This window comes from Pelophylax lessonae (assembly GCF_965119305.1).
Source record: "Pelophylax lessonae genome assembly, chromosome: 12".
NCBI lineage: Eukaryota > Metazoa > Chordata > Amphibia > Anura > Ranidae > Pelophylax > Pelophylax lessonae.
The window spans coordinates 79,025,998-79,053,588 of NC_138779.1; the positions used below are offsets into that span (position 1 = coordinate 79,025,998).

Sequence of the window (27,591 nt, forward strand, 5' to 3'; positions counted from 1 at the left end):
TTTATTTGTTGAAAATGGGAAGCCAGAGGAGGGGTTGGCAGAGAGGGGTGGCGGAGACACTGAACGATTGGGAAGGTGGAGGAGTCTGGCAGCAGCAATTATGACAGACTGAAAAGGGAATAGCCTGAGAAAAGGTAGGCCTATGAGGAGGCAGTACAATAGTTAAGGCAAGAGATAACAAGGGAGTGAATAAATTGCTTAGTAGTTTCAATGGTTAAAAAGGGGGAGTATTTTTGAGATGTTATGGAGGTAAAGTCTACAAGATTTGGACAGTGATTGGATTTAGGACAGAAAGGACAGATCAGAGTCCAGGATTACAGCAGTTAGTAAATCATTAGTGAGTTTTAGTAGGGCAGTTTCAGTGGAGTATAGTAAGCGAAATCCAGACTAAGGGGTCAAGAAGGTTGTTGTCAGTGAGGTAGGAGCTTAGACAGTTGTAGACTAAGCATTCTAAAAGTTTAAAGATAAATGGGAGCAAGGAGATGGATCTTAAGTCATTCAGGCTGGTGGGGTCCATTGAGGGCTTTTTAGGTATGGGGGTGATCAGCGCATGTTTTAGAGGGGAGGGGAAGGTACCAATAGGGAGGGAAAGATGGAAAATGTGAGTGAGGGAGCATAGGATAGAAAAATAGGGTGGCCATAGCAGTTGTGATGGAATGGATTCAGTGAACGGGTGGTAAGGTGGGCTTCTGAGAAAACTTTAGCAACCTCTTTGGTAGTAGCAAGGTCAAAAGAGAAAAGTTTAGTGGGCTAGATATCTGTGTAGAGGAGATGCCCCTGCGAATTCGCATTAATCTTGTTTTTGAAGTGATTGGCAATCTCGTGAGCAGTGAGTGAGTTACTGGGTGGAGGTGAAGATTAGAGAGTTAAAAGTAGAGAAGAGATATTGAGGACTGGATAACAGCATGGAGGGAGGAATTGTATTTTAAGAAGGCAGATTTATAAAGGGTGAATGCTTGCTGGATTTGGTTTTACGCCACAATTGCTCCAGTGCACAACTAGGTCTTTTTTTTTTTTTTCATTTTGGATAAAGTGTTTTTACCTGTCAGATTTTTTTTTTTTTTTTTGCCATCTGTGTCTCATTGTGGAGATTTCCCTTCACTTCCCGTTTCATTGCAAATCAAGAAGTGTCAGGAAATCCCTGCAAATTAAAGGAATTCCTTGGGGACTCCAGGTCACAAGAAATAGTGTCCCCTATTACTTTCCTGGGGAGATCCCAAAATGTGGAATTTTTTTTTCATTTTCAATGATAATGGTAAAAAGGACAAATAGAGAGGGTGGATCTCCTTAACGGGGGCACAGAAAGCAAAAAAAAAAAAACTGACAAGTGTTCTAACCCCTCTTCCCTCTAGTTATACGTTAGGATTTCTGGTGTCTTCAGTCTGCCAAGGCTGTAATGGTCTGGGCCTGATACTTCCTGTAGTGAGAGGGGTAAGTGAATCCAGTGTGGATGAGAGTGAACTGTTGTAGACAGAAGTGGCCAGGTCAGGGCAGGACAGGGATGTGATTTTGTCATGAAGGTGCTCAGTTGCAGAGTAGAAAATGGAAGGATTAAGGCGGTGAAGGTTTTTATGGGCAATTGTTTGCTGCTTGAAAAAATAAAGGGAATAAGGGATACAGATTTCAGAGAGACCATGTATGAGGGGGATATGAGCCTGGTTAGTAAACATGATAATAATGCAATTCTATTACACTCTGTACAGGCATAGAACACTACAACTTCCAACTTTACTACCGGTCAATAACCATATTATAATTCCCTAATTCCTTAACACTCTAAACAGTCACGCCATCAACATAACCTGACCACCAGACATGACCATAATATGGTTCTCTTCGAGTCTATACAACTATGACATGACAGCTGTACAAAACAATTCACTTACACTGCAAACAGTCAAAGCATATCACGCCACCACAACGGCATGAACAATACAATTCATGGTCTCTTGCTGTATTCATCAATGTGGGCCATTAAACAACTCAGCATGGCCCGACCTATGAACCTTATTATGAACTCATTATATTACACCCTACAGAGACATAGAAATCCTTGTCTACTTAACATGAAATTACACTCATAAATTATCATAGTTGAAATAATAATCTTTTCATACAGGAGAAGGTTAGTTTGCTTTATTGAGTGAAATACTGTATATGAAGGTGTAGAGTTTTATGACCTGCAGTTTCACAAAAATGGTTCTTATGGTGTACAGTGTTGTAGGTCACTTCATACATGTGAAGTGTACATTCATTTTGGGCACCAGATTGTTCAGGCATTTCTCTGTGAGAAAAAGTGCAAATCTTGACGCTTCCCTAACTTCTACAAAGCTCTACACTATCACTTACACTGAAACCCCTTCTAACATTCAACCCTCCCCTACTTAGCCTTTTACTTACCATAACACCTAAAATAATATCTTAAATTGGTTGAAAACCCCTGACATAAAATATGAACAAAGCATATCCTTCTATAATGTGTACTTGTCTTAGTCCAGAGCAGGTAGGGTCATTACTCTCTGCTGCCTCCTCCCTCTTATCTACACCAGTCACTTCTGACAAGTTTTCCTGACACCAATCAGCTGTCACTAAGCTCTGCCAAGTGTAACTTCAGCTACCTGACCTGCTTTCTAAAAGCTCAGTCAAACTTTTTAAATTCAATTCTGGACTTAGAACGGCTGTAGAGAAGAGAAGACTGCAGATAAATAGGCACAACTAATGTAGGAGGATTTTTTGTCATCCCTGTGTATCACCTGAGGCTAATCACTTCACTGGGTATATGTAAGGGTTTAAAACTACTTTAAAGTGGTTGTAAAGCCAGAAGGTTTTTTTTGCCTAATGCAGTCTAAGCATTAAGATAAAAAAAACATTTGTGCAGAAGCCCCTTTCAGCCCCCTTAATACTTACCTGAGGTCCATCTAGATCAGTCGATGTTGCATGAGAGGCTCGGCTGTCCGGGACTCTCTCTTCTCATTGACTGAGACAGCAGTGAAACACCATTGGCTAGCACTGCTGTCAATCAAAGTCAGTAAGAAGAGAGAGGGGGTGGGGCCAGGCAACTCCTCCATGTCTGAATTGACACACAGAGCAGTGACTCGGCTTGGGTGCCCCCATAGCAAGCAGTTTGCAGTGGGGGCACTCAGTAGGAGGGAGGGGCCAGGAGTGCCAAATAGGTACCAAAGAAGATGAGGATCTAAGCTGCTCTGTGCAAACCCAACTGCAACAGAGCAGGTAAGTATGACATTTTTGTTATTTTGAAATAAATTTAAAAAAAAAAAAAAAAAACAGACTATAAATAACTAACTTCTTACTTTTCCCATAAAATGTAAATATTAAACATTAAAACTAAGCCTAAACTGAAACACATAACCACAACCTATTACGTTTTGCCTGAATGCCTAACTATCCCCTGTAATGTAACCATAAAACAAAATAAACTCTCCAATCCCAAACCTTTCAATGAATATCTGCTCAAGGTTACTGAACTAGTACCTTCTGCGGAACTCTACCTAAAAGGGAAAGCTCCACTTATTTGCTTCCTCCCCCTTACTGCAACATTTGGCACTTTTCAGGGGTGAGTGGATACCAGTCAAAACTAGGTACCTGCTCTCACTTCCAGGGAAGATCGCCGCAATCGTACAGCGATCTATGAAATTTCTGGCCCCTCCTCCTTCCCCCCATTGCCTTCTAAGAGACACACAGGTCCCAGAAGACAGCGGGATTATTTGGAAAGCGCAGCGCAACTCGCGCATGTGCAGTAGGAAACAGGCTGAGAAGTCACAAGGCTTCCCTTCTTGCTTTCCTTAGTGAAGATGCCGGTGCCTGCACCCAGAGCCGATAGATGGATTGACTTGGGTTGCCGGTATCGTGGGATCCCTGGACAGGTAAGTTTCCTTTATTAAAAGTCAGCAGCTACAGTATCTGCAGACTTTCAATTTTTTTTTTTACAGGCTGGAACTCCTCTTTAACCTCATTCTACATTCAGAGCCCGCCCCCCCCCCCCCATATTAAATACTTATTGTTCTGCTGGCATGTCTGCACTAAAATACATTGACACTAAGCCATCAGTAGCAAAAAGCAACACATATACTATACCAGTGATGGCGAACCTTGGCACCCCAGATGTTTTGGAACTACATCTCCCATCATGCTCGTGCACTCTGCAGTGTAGTTGAGCATCATGGGAAATGTAGTTCCAAAACATCTGGGGTGCCAAGGTTCGCCATGACTGTATTATATATACAGCATTCCTAAATGATCTTAGCCATCCCTACTAATGAAACCCTATGCCTCCTGCTGCATTCTTTGTATAGTAAAAAAAAATTAAAACACCGTCCCTTTGATCAGTGCCCTTATACAACAAAGCTTACCAATTACACAATGGGGCATTTTGTGGACGACAACGTGAAAACATTTGCAGAGTAACAGTGAATTTGATGTCAGCTGACCATTGTAGAATGCCATTATTTGACACCTGCCTGGTAATATAAGTGACATCTTTGCTCTTTTTCTTTTAGCATGTACTCTGTGGGCAGTTGATGTCTTCTCTAACTCCATTTCATTACTAGCTGAGTGGTCATTGTCCAAATACTTCTTTATGCTAGCAATCGCGTCACCACCATGTACTGGCAGTCAAGAAATCAACAATGATAAGGTATAAGTCAATGCAAAACTGATATATTCAGCCATAGATTCAACCATCAGCTCTCATGTTGAAAGCTAGAAGGTGGTTCAGCATAACAGAACCACCTTTTTGTGCTGAACTGGCCCCATAATGAAGTTCTTTATCCTTCATTACACTGTCAGTTTGTGTGGTGCCCTATGCTAACAAATAATGATTACAGCAATGCATCTGCCAGTAATAGCTTTATTGCATAATTGATAATCAGGATAATGTAGATGTACTCTAACCCCCATGATGTATTTTACATATCACATTGAATGAATATCGTCTATACCCAGCATATGAGGATATATAGCCACAGCTGACATTCCCATTTGAAAGAAAACACATAGCTGAAAAAAGACCACTGGTTAATTAGGTAACCATAGCAACCTGCCTTGCCAGAGCACAGGCAACTAATCATTTTGATCTGGGCTTTGCAATGAGATTTCCAATATACCATCATCCATCAAATGCAGCATGTGGTTATTTGTTTTAATTGTAAAGGGATGTATTGTGGCTGTTTTCTTGGGCGCTGTGTAGATGTGAATTATTGTGAATCTTTATAATATATACCCAAACACCAGACATTGATCGTACACAAAAAAATCTCAAAAGGTCTTTACTTTTTGCATCCATTGGATTTTGTAAAATACAAATAGCCTTACATGGCCATTGAGATCCAAATGATCATAGCTCATGTCGCTGTGTCTCTCTTGCAAAAATCAGGTAATCTGTGATCTCCCTAGGGGCAGCACCTCCAGTTAGTTTATTGATTATAATCTGGCTACCCCAAGTGGAAATGTCAAGCCTAACTCCACTTTTGTTGAGAAAAAAAACATTCCCTTCTGGGTGATCTATGTACGTTGCAAGGATTATAACAACCTTTGTTGCAGATTCCTACTTTTTCTTATTCTGAAGAAATCCCTGTTTGTTCATCTGTGCCAAATGGGTCTAATGGGAGTGGTTTTCTAATTATCAGTCAGCTGTGCAGCTGCAGGGCACTAATGAGGAAAGCTGCTGTGCCTGCTTCCCTTTAGACGTGTTCCTATTGGGAGTATCTAACCAAAAATTACATTTTTGTTGCAGGGGATGCCAGAAATCTGACTTGTATCTTAGTGCAGACTATTGGGAAAATTGGTGAGGCAATCACACAAGCAGGAAATTATATTTCTTGGGTGTGGTCAGTATACATTCTGTGTACAGAACAACTCCAGGTAACCATATTGCAGTATCAGAAAATTACAAAGACTGCAGATTGAAAAGGAAAGGTAATTTTGAATAACATTCAATTACAATATGACTTGTGTCGCAATTGTATATGTGTAGAACCCTCCTAGGTAGGTTCTAGTGAGAAAGTATAGTTTCAGCTCTGTCTGCTTACCAGAAAAGCTGCAGGTAAATCTAGATTGTTCTCTGCCTACCAGAGAACAGGTTCTGTTAGTAAGGTCTGCTCAATGTGCTCAGGATGCAATTCATTCAGTCTGCAGAGTGTTTCACACTGGTCCATTAGGGAGGCATGTTGAACAGTGGGAGGAAACCTGACGAATGAGTGCACAGGCTTTTGATACAACCCTGGTTATTTGGCAGAGAAAAAGTGCCTCGGGGAATGCTGGGATACTGTATAAAAGCCAGGAGCACATGTGCTCAAGGTCTTTCGGCTGGATAGTAGAGGTGCCATGCGGCCTCAGGGTAATCGTCCTGAGGGCCTGAAAAGTAACAGTGAGGAACTGAACCCGGAGGTCCAGAGGAGCTGTCTCTGCAGTACAGTGAGTACAGAAACGCGTGTCAAGGGGCCTGACCTAAGGGGGGCCACCCCTGCCCCTAGAATAGTCAGTGGATGGATGTCAGTGGAAAGGGGATGCTAGGGAGAGTGTCCCAAAGAGAAGTTTTTGTCCAGCAAGTCATCTTGACAGAGAGTAAAGAGAGCAAGAGACTTAACCCTATCTACATTTGTGGCAGTGTGGATTAACAACCTGGTTTTTCCTAATTACCAAGAAAGTTCTGAAGATAGAAGTCCTCAACTAATGTGAATAGTTCAGTTGGAGTATCCCACTATTCCCTTCTCCTATCCCAAACACAAACAATCAAAAAAACAACATCCCTAGACTGTTCATTTGTGTGCCAAGCCATCAGGAGTAAGGAGGGACCCAGGGACTTTATCCAAGAGTAAGTGTGTGCTGGTGGTAACCAGGGGAGCCCGTCAAGATATTACTCAGCAGTTCCTGCGGTGACAGTGCTGCATACGCTATATTATTTTTCCTTTATTTGCTATTTTTTTCCCCCCCCACAAAAGTGGAGTAACCCTTTAAGGAAAAATCTAGAAGATAAACTAAAGAAAGTGAGTTTTACTGGTCACAGAGTGTTTACACAATGCAGGCATCTCCTCTTACGCTACAAATTCTTGATTGGTGAGCCAAACAGAGCAATGCACAAAGACTGCACATAAAACACAACTTTCATTTCACAAAGTCATATAGATTACATTACATGCATCAATATCTTATCTCGTTAATTTACATAAAAAAGAAGAATTAACCCTATCAATTTAAAGGAACAGTTCACCTTTACGAGAATAAATAAATGCACATTTGTTTGACGGTAAAACAAATGTGCATTAATATTTTTTTCCCCCAAAAGCCTGCAAAGCATTGCACCCATGATCAGTGGGTTGCGAGTGAAATGTCAGGCAGGGCCCCACAGTCATGCTTTTTTTCAAATGGGATAATGGCTGTGGGTGAAAGGAAATCCTGCTCGCCCTAACAGAGAGAGGGGGAACTCAGGGGGTGGTGCTGAATATGTTACACCCTAAATATGGGAGTAACATGTTCAAAAGGCAAACTTATCCATTAACTTTTTCTTCAAGGATTTCTGTGAATGATAACTGTAACAGCTCCCTTTGCTGTCAGACAAACTGCCAAACTATCAAATGGCCAGTGTCATAATTGATCACATATGCAGCGCAATGGCAACTGCAGATCAAACAGAGGCTAGTATGGAAGCTTCCTTGGTGGGTTTAGCTCTGGTTTAGATGTTTAAAGCCTTTTCCTAATTTCTTCATAGTTTTATCTCAAGGGTAGTTCATTTATCTCCATCCCAGAAGGCTTGTTTTCCTGGCCTCCTCAAAAGACACATCCATAGAAATTTACTAATAAATGCTGGTCAGAAGCTTGTGATTATTTTAGATGCAAAAAATGTGTGTTATTATCCATGTAAAATCTGTGCAATAAAGCATTTAAATAAAAAAAAAAAATAAAAAAAAAATAAGCAAATAAGGCATGAATTGAGACTATGCCACGCAAGGTCTTTCAGCTTGCAATTTTCATGATATCATGTATGATGGACATCAAAAATGACAGACTATATAAAGAGACTGTCACTTTACTCCCCCCTTCCAAACAACCTCTGCTCACCTTTCCTGCATTTCACTGCTGGTTGGTGTCTCTCTGTCACAAATTATTGGCCCTGACACAGATTGGAGAGTCAGTTTTCTATAGAATGTCGATTAGTTGGTGGATAGCTGGCAATTCTAATATACCATGACTATAGTAAAATTGAGTAGGCCATGTAGAAAAATGCATTATAATACATTTGTGCTTAGGACAGCACTGGCTCCAATCAGTGGTCCCCAAAACTATAGCCCACTGGCCAGAAGTAAACTATTTCTTGCCTTCAACTGGTTCTTGGGGCATTTTCCCCCTATTCACACCAATGATACGATTTCTCTCACTGACACAAAGGATAGGACACTACACCACTGATACCAATGGTGGGGCACTGTTACTTCCATTACACCAACAATGAGGCGTTATTCCTCCTTCCACTAATCACAGATGCCAAAAGTCATTCTTTACTCCTACTGACCACCAACTCTTAATCTAGGTACACATGGAAAGTATTTTTTTGTTCAACCCAGCCGGCTGAATTAAAAAAAATTTGAGAGGTTGTCGTACGAACACATCCAATATTAGTGCAATGATTTTTCCCGCTGTGTTATTGTATTCTGACAGGGGGACTGTCTGCCTGAACACATTGATCAGCGCTAGCAGCCATTGGTTGGCCACTCTGATCTGATGCTGGCTCCTTCGACAAAAGCTGCTTTTGAAACTGTTGAACTAGGAACTGTACCAGCGGACCGGATGTCGGACAGTTTCTGTTGAACCAGCCAATATTGGCCACTATTTGGCTTGTGTGTACCAGCCGTGGAAATTGTTTACCGCCACTGATTCTAGGTGACTGTTTATGCCCACTGACTCTGGGGCATTTTCTACCCCCACTGGCCACTGACTCCCTCTAAGGTCTGAAGGACAGGGAACAGGCCTTTTCTTTAGAAAATTTGAAGATCCCTACTCTAAATAATGCATTGCAAATTATTCATAAGACTGCGGCCTTTCCAAAACATTATTTGGTGTTTGCATGGGTAGATTCCTATATAAATGAAATATCGGTTTGCATGTTCTCTTATCTGTTCACAGATTCACACACTTAAACACAGTAAAGAGGCATGTCGAATCAAAACACTAAACATATGCAGTAGGAAACAGGGCGAAATATAAATACATGTTTCCAACAAATAGTCTTGATTAGCTATGATATCGGTATTAAAATGTACACCAGAATGTTCTTTCAACTCTATACTTGGGTTGCAAATAAACAGCTGCAATCACACGGCTATTCAAGGAGAAAAGTGATAAGTCTGCAATATGACATAAAAGGATTGTAAAGAAATGCAACTTTTACTGTGTACTCAAACATCAAAAAAAGAACCAAGCAATCTTTAATACTCAGCTAACACCGTCTTCTCTTCAGATAAATAGAGAACAACAGACCAAAGTATAGTTTATAACCAAATTATTGGACATAAAACATCTTAATTCATGTAAGAAAATTGAACATGGTGATCCAGATGTTAATTTTTATATGGTTTTATCAAATGCAAGGAGGCAGATATTGACAAAATATATAGGCTGCCATGGTCGACTCCTCTTTCTTAGGCTTCATGTATACTGGCAGCTACTAAACTTAACATTTTAGGAGATTTTTGGCCAAAGCTCCTAAACTCAACTCCATAAAAGTCTATGTGTCCATAGGGGCAGATCTTAGGAGCTGCCACGTTTAGGTGAGGTTAAACCTCCCTCTCCTGAACGCAGAAGAATAGTGTTCAAGATAGGAATATATTGACCACCGGCTGTGGAAAAACACAAAACACGGCACAAAAATGCGTTTTTGACACGTTTCGCGTTTTCCCACAGCCATGGTCAGGGTAGGGTAGTGTAGTGTAGTGCACATGTAGCCTTAAAATACTAGTTGCATGGCTGTCGTGAAACGGCTTTGGTACTTTCTGAGAACAAGTATGCAGATCTGAAATTCTTATTTTAAGCACACGTAAACTCAAAAATGTAATATAGTGCAGCTTACCAGGACTTAGATATGGTGGCTGCATTAACTACTTTTTATCAAGCTTGGGTCCCTTATTTTTACCCAGTAATCCCACCAGTATTATACTTCCTGTTTTGTGGTGACCACGCTCGCTCACCATACTGTATCTATGGGGATATGTTTGGTAGTTCATTGAACATATCTGGGAACGCTGATAATACTATTCAAGATTTCAGTTAAGCTTGTAACCCTGAAACACAAGCGGTTTGGGTTACCAATCCTTCCCACCTGCTAGGGAACTCCTCACTATCTCCTGCCCATTGCCCAAGTCATACTTTAGGCCCTTCAAGTTGTACTAGCCCATATGCAGATTAGGCATATTACACATCCAAACTCACACAATAAAGGAATGTCCAATCAGTGCCTGCTTTTCTGAATACTTTAGAGTGTTACTAAACTCACAAAAGTACAATCAGTCTGTATGTGCAGTAAAGCATGCTTGTTCTACTCATTGTGGAATCTAAGGGGTTAATCCTGCACATTATGTAAAAAAGCCGTTTGATAATTTCTTCTCTGATCCTCCCCTTCTTATACTGTCCCCAATCCATCTGCTGATAGAACAGAGCCCTAGGAGGCACTTTGCACATGCTCAGTTTGAAGGGTGTTGCTAGAGTGTTTTTTTTTTTCTTGGGAGAGTGTATGTGATCTTCACCGGGCTAATCAGAACTGTCCAGACAGTGGGTCAGGGGTCCTCCAGCCTCATTGGACAGTCAGAGTAGAATGAAAACTCAAGCTTTAAACAGACGCTGGTTTAAGTCACAAGATTGCTATTTGCTGCTGATGTGAAAAGATATTTAGCAGTTTATATTTACTAAAATAATTGCATTTCCATGTTCTGTGCAGAGTGGCTGACCAGGGATTGTAAATGCAGCTTCCTGGGGTTAGTAACACTTTAACTGTTCCTTTACAAAATCCAGCTAGTGGCACAACAGTTCTAAAAATGGAAGGGTGCATTATCCTGTATAGAGAGGTTGGCTGCTGGTACTCTGAATCTCTGCATGGCTGCTCTCTCAGTCTATTATTCTGGGTTACATTTCACAGACCCAAACTGGAGCCTACAGGGGGGAAACAATGGGGCAATCTTACCACCACACACAGGAGTCCTTCATCGCTATCTCTTCTCATGCACTGCTTTTCTAGCAGCTCCACTCCAACTCTTCATACCCTAGCAATGAAGAGGAAGTCTTGTCCAGACAGGGTGGAGACCACCCTAAAAGGGACACTAAGGAAAAGTAAAAAAAAAATCTCTGCTCTGTGAAAAGGAATTGCACAGAGCTGACCCCAACCTTCTCTTCTCAGGTCCCCCGCCAGCGCTCCTGGCTCCTACGCTCTGTCCTATGCCCCCATTGGAAGTTGTGCCTGCTCACTTCCAATCCCCTGCTGTCTGCATCAATGGACCACGCCCCTGTTCCTTCAACTTTGATTGACAGCACTGGGAGCCAATGGTCCCTGGTGCCCCAACAAAACTAATGAGGCATGGAAGTGAGGGGAGAGGAGAGATGCAGACATGCACAGTGCTGGATCGATTGAGGGCTCAGGGAAGTATAAGGAGGGGTGAGGGGCCAAATTCAATACCTAAACATTAAGGTAAAAAATGTTTAGGCTTTAGAACCAGTTTCATTTCTGAAATGTTCACTTTTTCTAAGGACTGGTAAGCAGCAATATATTACATTTTTGTTTTTAGGTGCTTTACAAACCTGCTTGATGCTCCAATTGCTTTGGGGCTCTGAAGTCAGAAGAGTGCTGTGCAAATATATTAAAGAAAAAAATAAAAGCAAAGGACAGCCCTGTCTGGTGACCTGCCAAAGGAAGACCACTGTCTTTTCCAATCAGAGGACCCATAGAACACCACAGACTCCACATTGTAGCCTATATTTTACAAATGAAGTCTACTATGCAGAGTGCAGGATGGAGTACATTTATGGTTTCCAGTAGACAAGAGGTACCTGCTATGCTCTAAAAGTAATTCCACGCTGTAAAGAGATTTAATTCATAGCACTCTGATCTGTCATAATTGTTTCTTGTGTGGACAGCTGAAAGGTTTGAAAACATTAATTCCAAAGAAAAACCTAATTGCTGGATTAGCCAATTGGTTTTACTTTGGAAAAAAATGACATTAGATTTATCTGTAATGTAAATAGACTGGAGGCTAGATATAAATGAACACCAAAATGTATGTAATTAAGGTAAGCATACCATTAATTAACACATCCCACCACATACGGAACATATTTTGTAGCTTGTCTGCCAATTTAATATGTTTAAACTAGCACAATGACGGTAATAATATACTTATTTCTACAACATGTAATTTAAAATATTTCACACAGTTACACCATATAGCTGTGTGTTCAATTATTGCTTATAAAAGGATTTCCTATTAAGTTTACATGAGACTAGAAAATAGCTGGTTTTGTAGTGTTTGCATATTATTTGTAAGAATATATTTTTAAAGACAATTTCTACATGTTTTCTAATTTTAGTAAAAGAAAATATAGGCCAATGTATTTGTGCCCACCATTCCTCTTGCATTATGTGTATGCAAAAAATAAAAAAGGGAGAAAAGAGAATGAGTGCAAAGTTTGACTTATTGCCAACAGCAACTGATTTTCACGTAGAAATATTAGGAATTATACCGGTTTGGTATGGAGAAGAACTAGTAGCCTCAGCCTGTGTAGCGATGACTTATTGGTTCTTATTTCATCACTGCCTTTAACCGCTTGCCGACCGCCGCACGACTATTTACTGCGGCAGTCGGTCCCCTACAGGCAAACAGACGTAGGGCTACGTCGCTCGCCTACGAGCCTCTAGGGGGCGAGGGCGCGCCGCCGGAGGCGCGCTCCCGCCCCCGCTTGTTCACCAACATCCCCGTGCAAGTGACCGGTGGCTCCGATGTCCGCCGGTCACTCGCGATCTCCCGCTGGAGAGGAAGAAAGGCAGGCGGCAAATGTAAACAAAGCCGCCTGTCATTCTCCCTGGTTTAACTGCAGAGATCATACGATCCTGCTATGTAGAATCCTATGTCTCTGTGGTTACATCACAAGCCACACCCCCCACAGTTAGAATCACGCCCCTAGGGATACATTTAACCCACTGATCACCAATAAAGTTAACCCCTTCCCTGCCAGTGTCATTTTTACAGTAACAGTGCATATTTATAGCACTGATTACTGTACTAATGTCACTGGTACCCCCAAAAGTGTCAAAAATGTCAGTCAAGGGTCTGATCTGTCAGCCGCAATGTCGCAGTCCTGCAAGAAAAATATCACATCGCCGCCATTACTAGTAAAAAAAAAAAAACAATAAAAATGACAATCTTTCCCATAGTTAGTAGACGCAATAACTTTTGCGCAAACCGATCAAAATACGCTTATTGCGATTTTTTTTACAAAACATATGTAGCAGAAAACAAATTGGCCTAAAATGTTAAATTTTGATTTTTACATTTTTTTTTTGGGAATTTCAAATAAAAAAAAAATGTGAAAACTATTGTTATTTTTTCAAAATTGTCGCTCTTTTTTGTTTATAGCACAAAAAGTAAAAATCGCACAGGTGATCAAATACCACCAAAAGAAAGCTCTGTTTGTGGGAAAAAAGCACGTCAATTTCATTTGGGTACCGCGTCGCACGACCGCGCAATTGTCCATTAAAATCACACAGTGCCGAATCGCAAAATAGGCCCTGGTCTTTGAGCAGGAAAATCCTCCGGGGCTTAAGTGGTTTTAAAATCGGTTTTCAAGGAATGGCATAATGATTTGACAAGCTACAATTAGCAGCATTCAGAGGGGGTGACCATGATTTTTACTCCAGAACTCAATGTATACACTTTCACTCTTTAGTTATTTTCCACAGCTGGGGGAACAATGTATACAACAATGGGCGTTGGTCCTAGCCTATCCTCTATGAAGCCTGTAATCAAAAAATGGCCTGGTAGGTTTTATGTACATGGTCGGCCGCCAGAAATACTTACAAGATGAAACAAAGTAATCCAATAAACAGACAAATAGCAACATTGACCAAAGAATGATGACATAGCTTAATGAAAGTACAACAGCAAAGGAATACATCCTTGGGAATGAGTTCCATGAAGACACTTACCAAAATCCATAAAATAGGGTAGCTACATAAACACCCATTCTAATCTGCCTTACACAGAAATAGATTATATAATGGTGAGCAAAAATAGAATTAAAGAGGCACTTGGTTAAAAAAAAGTGGTTAAAAACACAACTGCCTATTCATAAAACACTTTCTAACAGCAGCTTTAAACCCAAAAGCAAACATTATATTGCAGTTTACCAGTTCTTAGGTGAAATGGTTGTATTGGTTTTTTTTTTTAGGTTTTCTTTCTTCAATTTTCAGCTGGTAATCCTGCCGGCAAGTCTGTTGTTTTTCACAGCACAAACACTCCAGCAGAATGTATCAGTTTACATAGATGAGACAAATCACTTAACACTGACAGAAGTGATTAAAATGATCTGCTTTTATTGATTCATGCAATACCTTTTTCCCAGAAGGAAAAAAAAATGGTTTGCTGTAACTGATTATAAAGAGTGAGCTGGAGTTTGGCTTCAATTTGTTAGTGTATGTAAATCTGCTAATACATTTATTTGCTACCCTCCCCCCAGACTGATAATGTTGCCATCTGGTGTGCCTCCTATGCTCATTCTTCCAGAGTAATGTCACACTAATACAGGAGGTGTGGTACTGGCCTGACCACCAGCTGAAAATCGAGGGAAAAGTTAAAAAAAAGTAAACTGATGCAGCCGTGACATCTAATGATTGGAAATCTGCAATTTAATACATTTTCTGTTTGGGGGTTTAATGCCTCTTTAATAATGTAGACAGTACTTGGTTCAGCTTGTGTTGCTCCATGTTATATGAATGTTGTACACTCAAAATGTATGCTGTAGTTAATTCCCTTACTAGACTAACTCTGCCTCCTTAGGTCCTTTCACAATGACGCACTGATTTGGTCTGCCTGTCAGTTTTTCAGGCGGACCTAATTGGACCATCCATTGCTCTATATGGAGCAGCGGATGTCGGGGGACGTGTCTGCTAAAATCTGCCGACATCTGATCTGATCCTGTCCACTAAAAACAGATCCGTTGGATCGGATCGGATGACAGTCAGATGGAAACGGACAGGCGTTTCCACCCAACAGCCCCATAGAGAACAGCGGTCTGTATCTGTGCAGAGCAGGCATGGACCTGCCATCAGCCTGCTCAGCGGGGATCAGTGGAGAGATCCCCTGTTGAGCGATTGGATATGATGGTGGAATCCACCAGTGTAAAAGGGCCCTTAAACATGCCTGACCTGGGCCTGAAAGTGGACCATAGACATCACAACCTGACTGTACGGTCTTAAATACTATGCAGAACTAAATTTAACTAGGAGAGGGAAGGGGAGCACGTGGAGCCAATCAGGTATGCAGCATACATTTGCGCTGGCAAGGAAAAAACAGATAGGAAAGTAAAAAAAAAAAGGATAAGCTCATCAGTCTGAAGCTGCACTTTAACTGTCCAATCACAGGCAGTGGGAAACAAGATGACCAAGCTGTCTTAAACATTTTGATCGCTTGAAGACTGAGTTTCGATTGTCGAACTCCATGTTCTTTTGGTTTCTTCAGTTGCGTCATGCACTATACACTCCGTTTGATGGCACTTACCCCCAATTGCAACCTTTAGATGTGCTGATGGTCATGAAGGGAGATGAACCGAAGAAGCTGATCTCTATGTTTTATGATATGCTTATTACTCTATCAGCGACACAGCTGGCCTATTCTCTGCGGCCTGCCTGGGTGGAGTGTGCTGGGGTGATGGATGACGAGGACTGGAGTGAGGTGCTGGAGGTGGGTAAATTGGTGTCTCCTAAGATGTTGGAAAGGCTCACGCAGACCTATATTCTACATAGGTCTTACCTTACCCCTTTTAGAATGACAAAGTTTGATCCCTTCCGTAGTCTGGACTGTCCCAAATGCCTTTTGTCCCCTGGGACCTTTGAGCACCTGCTCTGGCACTGCCCTCGTGTTAACTGTTTTTGGCAACAAGTGGCATGGTTTTTGCATGACCAGATGGGCTCCCCAGTCTCACTGGACCCTCGGCAATGTCTCTTGGGGCTGTTTCCAGACTTGGAAGTAGATAAAAGCTCGCTGAAGTTTATACATGAAACGTTATTTACTGCTCGGAAAGTGTTGGCTCGCAGCTGGATGCAATCCTCGCCCCCTACTTTGGCTGCATGGATTGCTGAGGTGAATGCTTCTCTGCCCTATAAAAGGCTAATTTACATTAATAGGGGATGTCCTACTAAATATAACAAGATTTGGGATAGATGGCTACAGTCGTCACAGACATGATCCAATTGATGATCCTATTTACTAGCTATGTATTAGGTTGGAGACTGTTATGCCTAGACTATTCCAGTGGAACAGGGCGTTATTATGTTTGTATTGCCTAGTGTATCTAGCATGGTTGGGGTGGGACTGTGTGGGCTGTTGGGGGACCCTTCTTTTCTTTTCTTTGTTTTGGTTTAGGGATTTTTCTTTAAGGATGTTTTATATTGCTGCTGTATGGCTGTCTATGCTCTATGTCATGCTTACTTTTTGATACTTTTTGTAACTCTGTACAGTTTAATAAACTTTGTTTCTTGATTTAAACATGACCAAGCTGTACTGTTTAACCGGTTGCCGACCGCCGCACGACTATATACTGCGGCGGTCAGCCCCGGCCCGTTCACTGACAAGTCAGTGCGTGTGACCGGTGGACCCGATCGTCCGCCGGTCACTCACGATCGCTCCGGTGAAGGGAGAAAGGCGGACGGCTGATGTAAACAAGCAGTCTGTCATTCTCCCCTGTGTAAAAATGAAGATCAGACGGTTCTACTATGTAGGACCGTTGATCTTTGTTTTTACACCAATAGCCATGTCCCTTTACAGTTAGAAACACGCCCCTAGGACACACTTAACCCCTCCCTCTCCAATACAGTTAACCCCTTCCCTGCCAGTGTCATTTTTGCAGTAACAGTGCATATGTATAGCACTGATTACTTTAGAAATGTCACTGGTACCCCCAAAAGTGTCAAAAATGTCAGTCAAGGGTCCGATCTGTCTGCCGCAATGTCGCAGTACCGCAAAAAAAAAAATCGCAGATCGCCGCCATTACGCCTTAAAAAAAAAAAACACCAAAAATGACAAAAATCTTTCCCTTTGTTAGTAAACGCGATAACTTTTGCGCAAACCAATCAAAATACGCTTTTTGCGATTTTTTTTACCAAACATATGTAGCATAAAACAAATTGGCCGAAAATGTTAAAAAATTTTGATTTTTACATTTTTTTGGGGGAATTTCATATAAAAAAAAGTGAAAAATATTGTTATTTTTGCAAAATTGACGCTCTTTTTTGTTTATAGCGCATGATCAAGAAATCGCACAGGTGATCAAATACCACCAAAAGAAAGCTCTGTTTGTGGGAAAAAAAGGACGTCAAATTCGTTTAGGTACAGCGTCGCACGACCGCGCAATTGTCCGTTAAAGTCTCGCAGTAAAAAATCGTAAAAAAAACCCTGGTCTTTTAGCAGCCAAATCCTCCGGGGCTTAAGTGGTTAAAGCTGAAGTTTAGCTAAAACAAAAACAAAAAAAAAAAACTAAAATTGTAATCAGCTACCTGTAATGAAGTATGTCCTATGTTGTGCAGGCAGCTGGATCCTGGACAAATCTTCACTACTGAGATGCCTGTTCTCTTCCTGTCTCTGAACTTCATACACTGCAGTTGTTAACAGCTGTGAGTCTTCAGGCAGACCATCCTTGCATAATGGAAATAATCCTGTGGCTGATAAGACTTTCCCCCATTCACAAATCATGTTACAAGCAGTGGAATCAATGAAAGAACTTTTCCCAAAGGAGGAAGAGGAGGGCATGTCTGTATCGCTGTTCTGCTTTAGGACCCAAAGCTGTTAACCCCTGCAGCACTGGAAGCTCAGAAACAGGAAGAGGACAGGTATCCTTGAAGTGAAGATTTCACCAGGATTCAGTTGCCTGCACAATGCCAGACATACTTCATTATAGGTGAGTGATGAGACTAAAGCTGTAGGGATTTTTTTTTTTTTTTTAGCTAAACTCAGCTTAGGGTGCACTAGAGAAAAGACAGGTCAGCAATGTGGCTTTGAAGTCTGTAAATCTGAGCTGAATGAAGAAAATACAAATTCTTTGGAAGGTAAAACAACTCCCATATACATTTCAATTTTTATACCAGTGGTCTCCAAACTGTGTCGGGGGGCCGAATGTGGCCCTTTGCATGCCTTTATCAGGCCCTTGGGACGCTATTACTTTTGCACCAACAATAAGGCATAATTCCTGTCATGGATACCAACAATAGGGCACTATGCCTACCACTAACCCCAACAATTCTCACTGACACCAGTGATGGGCCACACTATTCCTCCCACTTGCACTAAGTGCATGGCCCTATTCTACCCACTGACACCAATGGCGGGGCACTATTCCTTACCCTAATACCAAAACTGGGGCACTATTCATCCCCAATGACAGGGCACTATTTCTTCTTTGAATACCAACAACAGGGCAATATTCCTCCATATACCAACGATGGGGCATTCTTTACTCATACTGGCCACATTCCTGCCCTCTCAAAGTCTGAAGGACTAGCCCTTTGTTCAGAAAGTTTGGAGACCCCTGGTTTATACAGCTTTTTCCTGGTTCAGTTTGAACTGAAGTTCCAGCTGGTTATACAATATAATAGGAATGAGTATGTATGATTATAGATAATTGAAACCAGCATAGATTCAAAATGAGTAGACCGGCTTTTCACTGAACAAAATAGAGGACTAAATGAAGAAAAATCTCTGCAAAAATGAATTGCTAGGCATATCTAATGTGGGCACCGCAGTTCACCAGGGAGAACATTGCGTTCTCCATGGAAACATGGACACATCTACAAAGCACTTTAAAAAGCAAAAGGCCTCACTTTCAACTTTGGCAGAGACACAGTGGGACTTTACACACCATAATAGCTTGTTTTGTTTTTTTCTTTTTGCTTGTGATGGCAAGGGTTAAGCATTTGCTGGTTTCTGAGCTCAACTGATGACCTACACTCAGCTTCTTGAAAGAAACACAAAAAAATAAGAACAATGAAATAAAGACATTCAAGACATCCAATGTACTTAAAAAGCAGGGTGCTAGTTTAAAATAAGGGGCTCACGATATCGCTGAATATAACCAATTAACACATTTACCTCCTTCCCTTAAAGTACACTGCTCAAAAAAATTGAAGGAACACTTTTGAGTATAGCATCAAGTCAATTAAACTCCTGGGATATTTATCAGGTCAGTTAAGTAGCAGAGGGGCTGTTAATCAGTTACAGCTGCTTTGGTGTTAATACAATTAACAGGTGCACTTGATGGGCAACAATGAGACAACCTCCAAAACAGGAATGGATTTACAGGTGAAGGTCACTGACATTTTTTTTCCCTACTCATCTTTTCTGACTGTTTCTCACAAGTTTTGCATTTGGCTACGATCAGTGTCACTACTGGTAGCATAAGGCGATACGTGGACCCTATAGGGGTTGCACAGGCAGACCAATTCCTCCAGGATGGCACATCAATATGTGCCATTGCCAGAAGGTTTGCTGTGTCTCCCAGCACAGTCTCCAGAGCATAGAGGAGATTCCAGGAGACAGGCAGTTATTCGGGAAGAGCTGGACAGGGCTATAGAAGGTCCTTAACCCATCAGCAGGACAAGAATCTTCTCCTTTGTCCAAGGAGGAACAGGATGAGCACTGCCAGAGCCCTAAAAAACGACCTCCAGCTGGCTACTGGTGTGAATGTCTCTGACCAAACAATCAGAAACAGACTTCATGAGGGTGGCCTGAGGGCCCGACATCCTCTAGTGGGCCCTGTGCTTACTTTGCCTGGCAAGGTATAGCTCGATTGGCATTTGCCATTAAGCACCAGAATTGGCAGGTCTGCCACTGGCGCCCTGTGCTTTTCACAGATGAGAGCAGGTTCACCCTGAGCACATGTAACAGATGTGAAGGGGTCTAGAGAAGCCGTGGAAAACGTTATGCTGCCTGTAACATCATTCAGCATGACCAGTTTTAGTGGTGGGTCAGTGATGGTCTGGAAAGGCATATCCATGGAGGTACGCACTGACCTCTACAGGCTAGACAATGGCACCCTAACTGCCATTAGGTATCAGGATAAAATCCTTGGACCCATCGTCAGACCCTAAGCTAGTGAAGTGGGTCCTGGATTGCTCCGGGTGATGAAAATGCCCGGCCTCATGTGTTGAGAGTATGCAGCCAGTTCCTGGAGGATGATTGAATGGATACCATTGAATGGCTGCCTGACCTAAATCCAATTGAACACGGCTGGGACATTAGGTTGTGGTCCATCCGACACCCCCAGGTTGCACCTCAATCTGTTTAGGTGCTCAGTGGTGCACTGGTCCAGATCTGGGAGGAAATACCCCAGGACACCATCCATCATCTCATTAGGAGCATGCCCGGACGTTGTCAGGCATGCATACAAGCACATGGGGGGGCCATACAAACTACTGAGTACCATTTTGAGTTGCTGCAATGAAATTTCAGCAAAATCGACTAGCCTGCTGCATAATTTTTTCACTTTGATTTTCGGGGTGTCTTTGAATTCAGCCCTCTGTAGATTAATAATCTTAATTTCCATCAAACAATGTGGCATAATTTTTGTTCATAACACATTATCCAGTCCATATCAGTATAGATACCCAGTATGATATTTTCCCCATTGAAATCGGATGTGTTTTTAAAGTGTTCCTTTAATTGTTTTGAGCAGTGTATATGTATAGCCAAAACCTTTTAACTTAATAGAATAATGAAGTTTTTTGCTGTCTCTGTTTCGTTAGGGAGAATTCCTTTACTTCCTGACCTGGAGACCCAACAGGAAATGACAGGAAATCTACACAAAATGAGGGGAATTTGTCAATTGGACAGTTTTTGCTGGAACATGTGTCCCAATTCAATCAATAACTTGGGTCCTTGCTTTGGTGACTACTCTAAGAGTTTGTATTTCTCTCACTCTCTGTCTTTGTAGCAGTGGCCACCAGGACTAATAGAGTGTGAAGCTTACTGATATGGACACAGATGGCAATAAATAATACCCTTCACTCCATCCTAAACTAAAAACCAATTTGCTTTTGCATACACTTTATTTACAGTATTGTAGGTTGTAGGCCATTGCTTCTAACACAAATCCAAAAAATAGGGTGTTGATACCTCATGTTCACATATAGGTGTTTCATCTATTTAAAGCTTTTAGGTCATTTAGGTCCAAGGTATGCAAAACAAACCCATGAGGCCATATTAGGCTAATAATGTCACTAGCATTCCCACATCTTTAGGTATGTGTAGCTGCAGAGCGGGGAATGTCCTCCTAGATAGGTGCTAGGTAGGCAGAGTAGTTTTGGCTCTGTCTCCTTAACAGCAGATCGGCAGGCTAAATTTATATGCTCACTGCTTCTCAGGGAGCAGGATTTGTTAGTCGGGCCTGCTCCATGTGTCCAGTGTGTGATTTTTCTGGGCTAAGGGAGTGTGTCCAATGGAGAGGCACATTGGACAGTGGAGGAAACCCAGTCAGTGACACACAGGCTTTGTTACTGCCCCAGGGATTGGCACAGACTCGGTATATAAAGCCATGAACACATGTGCTCAGGGTCTTTGGGCATGAAGCCAGGTCCCAGAAGGAGGTTGACGGCTGTCTCCTCTTCTGCAGCAGTGGATGGTGGTCACAGGCGGTCTGCCTGGTAAACCATAGTGTGTGGCTGAATCCAGAGGTCCAAGAGAAGCTGACTGGAGGAGTTGGGGGGCATCAGTGACTCTGCAAAAAAAACAGTGCCTGTGAGTACAGAGGAACTTGGCCGGGGTCTGCCCAGGAAGGGGACCACTCCAGAGTCTAGGAGTCAGTGGATGGGTGTCAGCTACACAGAGAGAGAGAGAAAGGGGGTTCCAAGTTAGAACCCTGAAGATAATTACAAGTAGGAACACTTATATTACCTTCATTCTAGTGGCAGAGTGAAGCAGCAGCCTTGCCGCATTCTCAAGTCAGATGTCCTTAATACTGTGAATAGTTACTAGTTGGAGTATCCCACTCATCCCTTCTCCTATCCCAGTTCTAAATAAAACTACAAAACAACATCGACCGGACTAAGCCAAGACCTTAAAGTACTACTTTTCTGCAACCAGTTACTATGGGTAACCCAGGGGAATCCTTAAGGTGTAATACTCAGCAGTCCTCTAGGGGGCAGTGCTACAGTAAAGTGAGGGAATGCTATAACAGTTTTTTGCTGTGCCCTTTACTTCTTATTGCTTGTAAATAGACAAGGAGGATAAATCTCTCAAATAAGGACACAGTAGTAAAAGTCTCACTTTGGATTAGAACACTGTGGGGTGGTACCTCAGTCCTTTATTCTATCTCCATTCAGTCCGCAGTAGTCTTAAAGGTCATTGGTTTGGGAACAGCTGCCACCGAGTGTCCAAACACTACATATCACATCTACACCCAAACCACAAGGTGTAAATGCGAAAAGCTTTGGGGACCCAAATCCCTCCATCCTTTTATGAAATATAAACCTGATAGAAAACCTAAACCTAAGTTTTTTCTGAAGACCCAAAGCCTTCCCCAATGTCTGCATCCCCTACCAATTCCAACCAGGGCAGCCTGGTGTCCACAAACTGTTAGTGGACTAAAGAAGTAGTTCAGCAGCTGAGCTCATTAACACACACTCTGCACCTGCCCTCCCTCACCAGGAGATTGCTACCGCCCACCTCTGCAGTTACATGCAGTCATTGTCAGTAAGCACTGTTCTTCCTGAATACACAGCCAGAGTCTTCCTCTGCTGATTGATTTGTAGCTTACTTTTTCTTGCATAAATCATTCATTTGGCAGTGTGTGCAGGAGCTGAGCGACCACACAACAGCCTATTAGGAGCAGAACTGTGGTATTAATTTAATTTATGTGCCCCTGGAAGTCTCACCAATTTGATTGTATTACTCCTTGAGATCTACCATCAACTATATAGTGCAAGGGCCTGCCTGATTGGACACAGAGTGAAAATGGGTGTAGGGTTGCCACCTCATCCCTTTAAAACAGAACACATATTAATTACACAGGTTCTGGGGCCAATTTAATGTAGATAAGTCACCAAATGAGTTTAATTACAAGTCTAATCAGCCACAGAACCTGTGTAATTAATATGTGTTCTGTTTTAAAGGGATGAGGTGGCAACCCTAGATGGGTGTATCCTATTTTATAGTTTTGATTAATCTAAAGGAGATTGTACAATTTCTGCACAATCATTTTGTATAGTGTATGGCCACCTTTATACACCTAATATGAACTTGTTGTGCTTTTGGTGCCATTGTTAATGGCACCTAAACGCAATAGCAAACACGCCAAACATACCAAAAGGTGCGTTGCGGGAAAAACATGCCAAAAAGCGCTCCCACTGTGCAAGGTGCGATTGGGGCCTGAAAGTGAAATTGGTATGTTTACACAACAACAATGCTGAGTGTCTCCGCCCACTTCCTCCCCTTCCATTTACTTGTATAAAGCTGGCTTTACACTATGCAATCTGATTGTATAATCTCTGTATAATTTCATTTAGATTTACCAAAACTATGTAAGAGGAGGACCCACCTGAAGAATTTATTCAGTTTGTATCAAATCAGACCGGCCTTACACTACATAGCTAATGGTAGATCTAAAGGAGCTTGTACAATCAGATTGTACAGTGTATGGCCACCTTCAAGGAAGAAGTAGGAATGTGGGTGGAACTAAAAAAAGGTGGTGTAGTAATGAGGGAGGTGTGGTCCAGAGAGGTAAACATGCCTTATTCTGTGATGCAGTAAGGCAGTGCATGATGGGATATGAAGTTTCCTGGATGGTCACATCATGCTATAGGAAGTCCGGTCTCAGAAAGCATTTTTTAAATTTTTAAACACAGGTGATAATTCAAACCCTCTGTGGAGAGATAAGCACATAGGGATGGCTTGGGCAGAAGAGACATAAGAAAAGGCTTCTATTTATTATGAAAAGTGAAATTCTGTCTGAAAAGGTGAACTTCGCCTTTAACACAGATCAGATTTTCTGGTCGCTGGGGCTGGTTAACCTCCTTTCTCTATTGTTTACTGAAGCCGCCCATCCCATTTATAGTCCAAAAAGGGATGACTACAGCCAGAACGTTGTTCACTACTGGCATAACAGAACACTCCCAGTTTAAATGGTCCCAGTTCCAGATGTAATGGGGTTTTAAATGAAAGTCTGGAGGGTTCTCTTGTCCCACATAACTTGTCATAACCTATCTGATTAACCACTTGCCGACCAGCCGCTGTAGTTTTACTGTGGCAGGTCTTCTCTGTTACGCGAAACAACGTACATGTATACCGCTTCGTGTAGCAGTTAGTGTGGGCGCGCGCCGCTGGAGGGTAAAGTCACTGGTCCCCAAAAGAATCAAAAATGTCAGCTAGGGGTCCGATCTGTCCGCCGCAATGTCTCAGTCCCACTAAAAATCGCTGATCACCACCATTACTAGTAAAAAAAAAAAATAAATTATAAATAAAATTGACATACAGTAAATCTTTCCCTTAGTTTGTAGACGCGATAACTTTTGCGCAAACCAATCAATATACACTTATTGGGTTTTTTTTGTTTCCAAAAATATGTAGCAGCATACATATTGGCCTAAAATTTTTAAAAAATGTGATTTTTTTTTTATTGTGAATGTTTTATAACAAAGTAAAAAAAAATTTTTTTTTCCCCCAAATTGTCCTCCTTTTTTTGTTTATAGCGCAAAAAATAAAAATCGCGAATAAAATTTCTATAAAATTTGAGGTGATCAAATACCGCCAAAAGAAAGCTCTATTTGTGGGGAAAAAAGGAAATCAATTTTATTTGGGTACAGCGTCGCACAACCGCGCAATTGTCAGTTAAAGTAACGCAGTGCCGTATCGCAAAAAAAAAGGCCTGGTCATTAAGGGAGTAAAACCTTCCGGTCTTTAAGGGGTTAACCTACATGCACAGAGTGGCTTACCTATAACCCTTGAGAATTATGTGTCTGTGCCTAGCCACTACCCTAACATCATGATGGCTGACAGCACATCTTACATGCAGTAAAGTATTGAATACTTTTAATGAATCGTAGGAGCTAAACTCTTCCTTCTGGTTTACACCTACTGATATTACTGCGTGGAACACTGCGGTATTAAAAATACTGCATGCACTTTTTGTTTTTCCTTTTAGGTAGCCCATTTAAATGAATAGGCTGCTGAAACCCTTCTTAATGCACTGCAACAGCCTTAGAAATGATTTCAGTAAGTGTAAGGTCTCGGGGGTTGACAGTTCTAATAAAATTTCAAATGCCAAAAGTGGTAAACATTAGATGGAGGAGTACATCACTCTAGCAAGCGCAAACCTGGTTTCAAGCCACTAAGGAATGGTTTGGTTTACACTGCCCTCTAGAGTATAAAAAGTAATATAAGCGTCTTTGGATAAAATATGAAACATCCTCTTACTTCCTGACGTGATTTAAACTTGCGCGGCTTATGGTTGTTTTTTAGGCTTATTGAATTTTTATTTTTGAGATAGCAGGAGCCTTTGTTCAGATTTTGGACTCTTCAGCCTAAAGGATGCACCATAGACATACTTGTGGCTGATTCCTTGGAGAATTGTGATGGAGCAGTCATCTTAAACACACTAAAGGCTTTCTCCCCCAGCATGGAAAAATTGACTGGCAAAAAGATGTCTTGTATGATAGGAAAAAACATACACAATTCTAAGGAAAACGAATGACCTACTCTTCTTACCTATTCCAGGGGTAATATTACCACCCAACCCGACTATCTGGCTGCTGCAAACTGAGGAGGTTAGAACACAGCCTTGACCTTGGTTTTAGCCTCCTAAAGGTAAGCAGTGTTGACATTCTTGGTCACTTACCCCTATTATGTATGTGCCTCCACCATAGCATCTTGAGGGCATTCATGTCTTGCACGCATGTTTGACTGACCTAGTATGTTTATAAATGGTTCTGAATTGAAAGTTCTACCTACAGCACTACAATCTCTGCATACTCTAAGGCAGGGGTGTCAAACTCAATTTCATCGCGGGCCGCATCTCCATTATGGTTGCCCTCAGAGGGCCAGTTCTCTCTGTAGCCCACCACTATCAGAAGTCAAGAGCCCCCACCCTCTCATCCCTTACATCACAGTGTATCCCCTTTACCATGTGCTGCTGCTGGTAAGAAGCTGGAGTCAGAGCTGGGAAGGGGCAACTGCAGTATCTGGAGGAGGGCTGGAGTCAGCTGCCGGAGTCTGCTGAATGGTAAGACCAGTGGAGGTGAAGAGGAGGGGGTGCTGCAGCTGTAGAGAGGTGCAGGATCTGTAGGAGGAGTTGTGTCCTCCTCTCTCCTGCCAACTGCTAAGTTGGGGGGGGGGGTCCTCTCTGCAGCTAGGGTGAAGCACAGGATCTGGCAGAGGAGTTCTGTCCTCTCTACTGCCAGCTGCTGAGACAAGGTGGGGGCAGAGATGAGGGAGATGCAGCAGCTGCAGGAGAGGTGCAAGGGCCACATGAAATGGCCTGGAGGGCTGGATTCGGCCCGCGGGCCTTGTGTTTGACACCTGTGCTCTAAGGTAAGAGATGGGTTTGACCTAGGAAATTTCCATATTTAAATAGAAATGACTTTACACTGACAACTTTCAAACTTTCTAAAGCCTGTTGGGTGCGGTCACTCTATTCCATCCCTTCACTATCAATCCATTCACTGCGCAGAGAATAGTAAACCTTTTATATTAACAGCAAATAAAAGCAAAGTTAATTTTCTGAGTCATCAGACAGGACAATTGCATACCTGAGTCAATATCACATGTAGCTAAAACATTTTGAAACTTGTATACATATCAGTGAGTGTTTTCGAGCAAAAACACAGTACAAAAAATGAAAGAAAAAAGAAAGAATTGGCATTATTTCAATTACTCCATCCTTTAACATAATGATCAAGTTAAATCATGTTTTTTTTATATTGTACAGTACATGTACTACATCCATATGATAAGACGTCAGCTCAATACAGGTCTGATAAAAAAAAACAGGAATTCAGTTACACCCACCTTACCACTGATGTCATTAATTGCTATATGAACAAAGATAGATGCCTCTTCCATACCTTCTAGGTACACGTGTCGATAACCTACACGAGGAAAGTACAAGAAAGATTAATGGTAGTTTCCCTTTCAGTAACAATAGGTACATGCATTACTTATGGAGGGCCATTGATCGTCCATGTTGTTACAAGCAAAACACTATATTGTACAATGCCCAGGATGGGATCTTTAAAAAGGAAGAATAGAGGAGGGCTAGGCAATTTAAAGCTTGGATACAAACCAAGTTATGTGGCCCATAGATGTGCAACTGGATCTCTACATTTCTAATAACAGAGAATTA

At 41.8% G+C, this 27,591-nt stretch overlaps 1 protein-coding gene across 5 annotated transcripts in view; it reads right to left on the reverse strand.

Moving 5' to 3' along the window:
- The window catches only part of PLCH2 (phospholipase C eta 2), a 1,017,756-nt gene that overhangs the window by 27,495 nt on the left and 962,670 nt on the right, over positions 1 to 27,591 (reverse strand). For all 5 annotated transcript variants that reach the window (XM_082273768.1, XM_082273764.1, XM_082273765.1 and 2 more), the window contains one exon: positions 27,258 to 27,337. In XM_082273768.1, the coding sequence (XP_082129894.1) occupies positions 27,258 to 27,337 (80 nt within the window). The remainder of the gene's footprint in view (positions 1 to 27,257; positions 27,338 to 27,591) is intronic.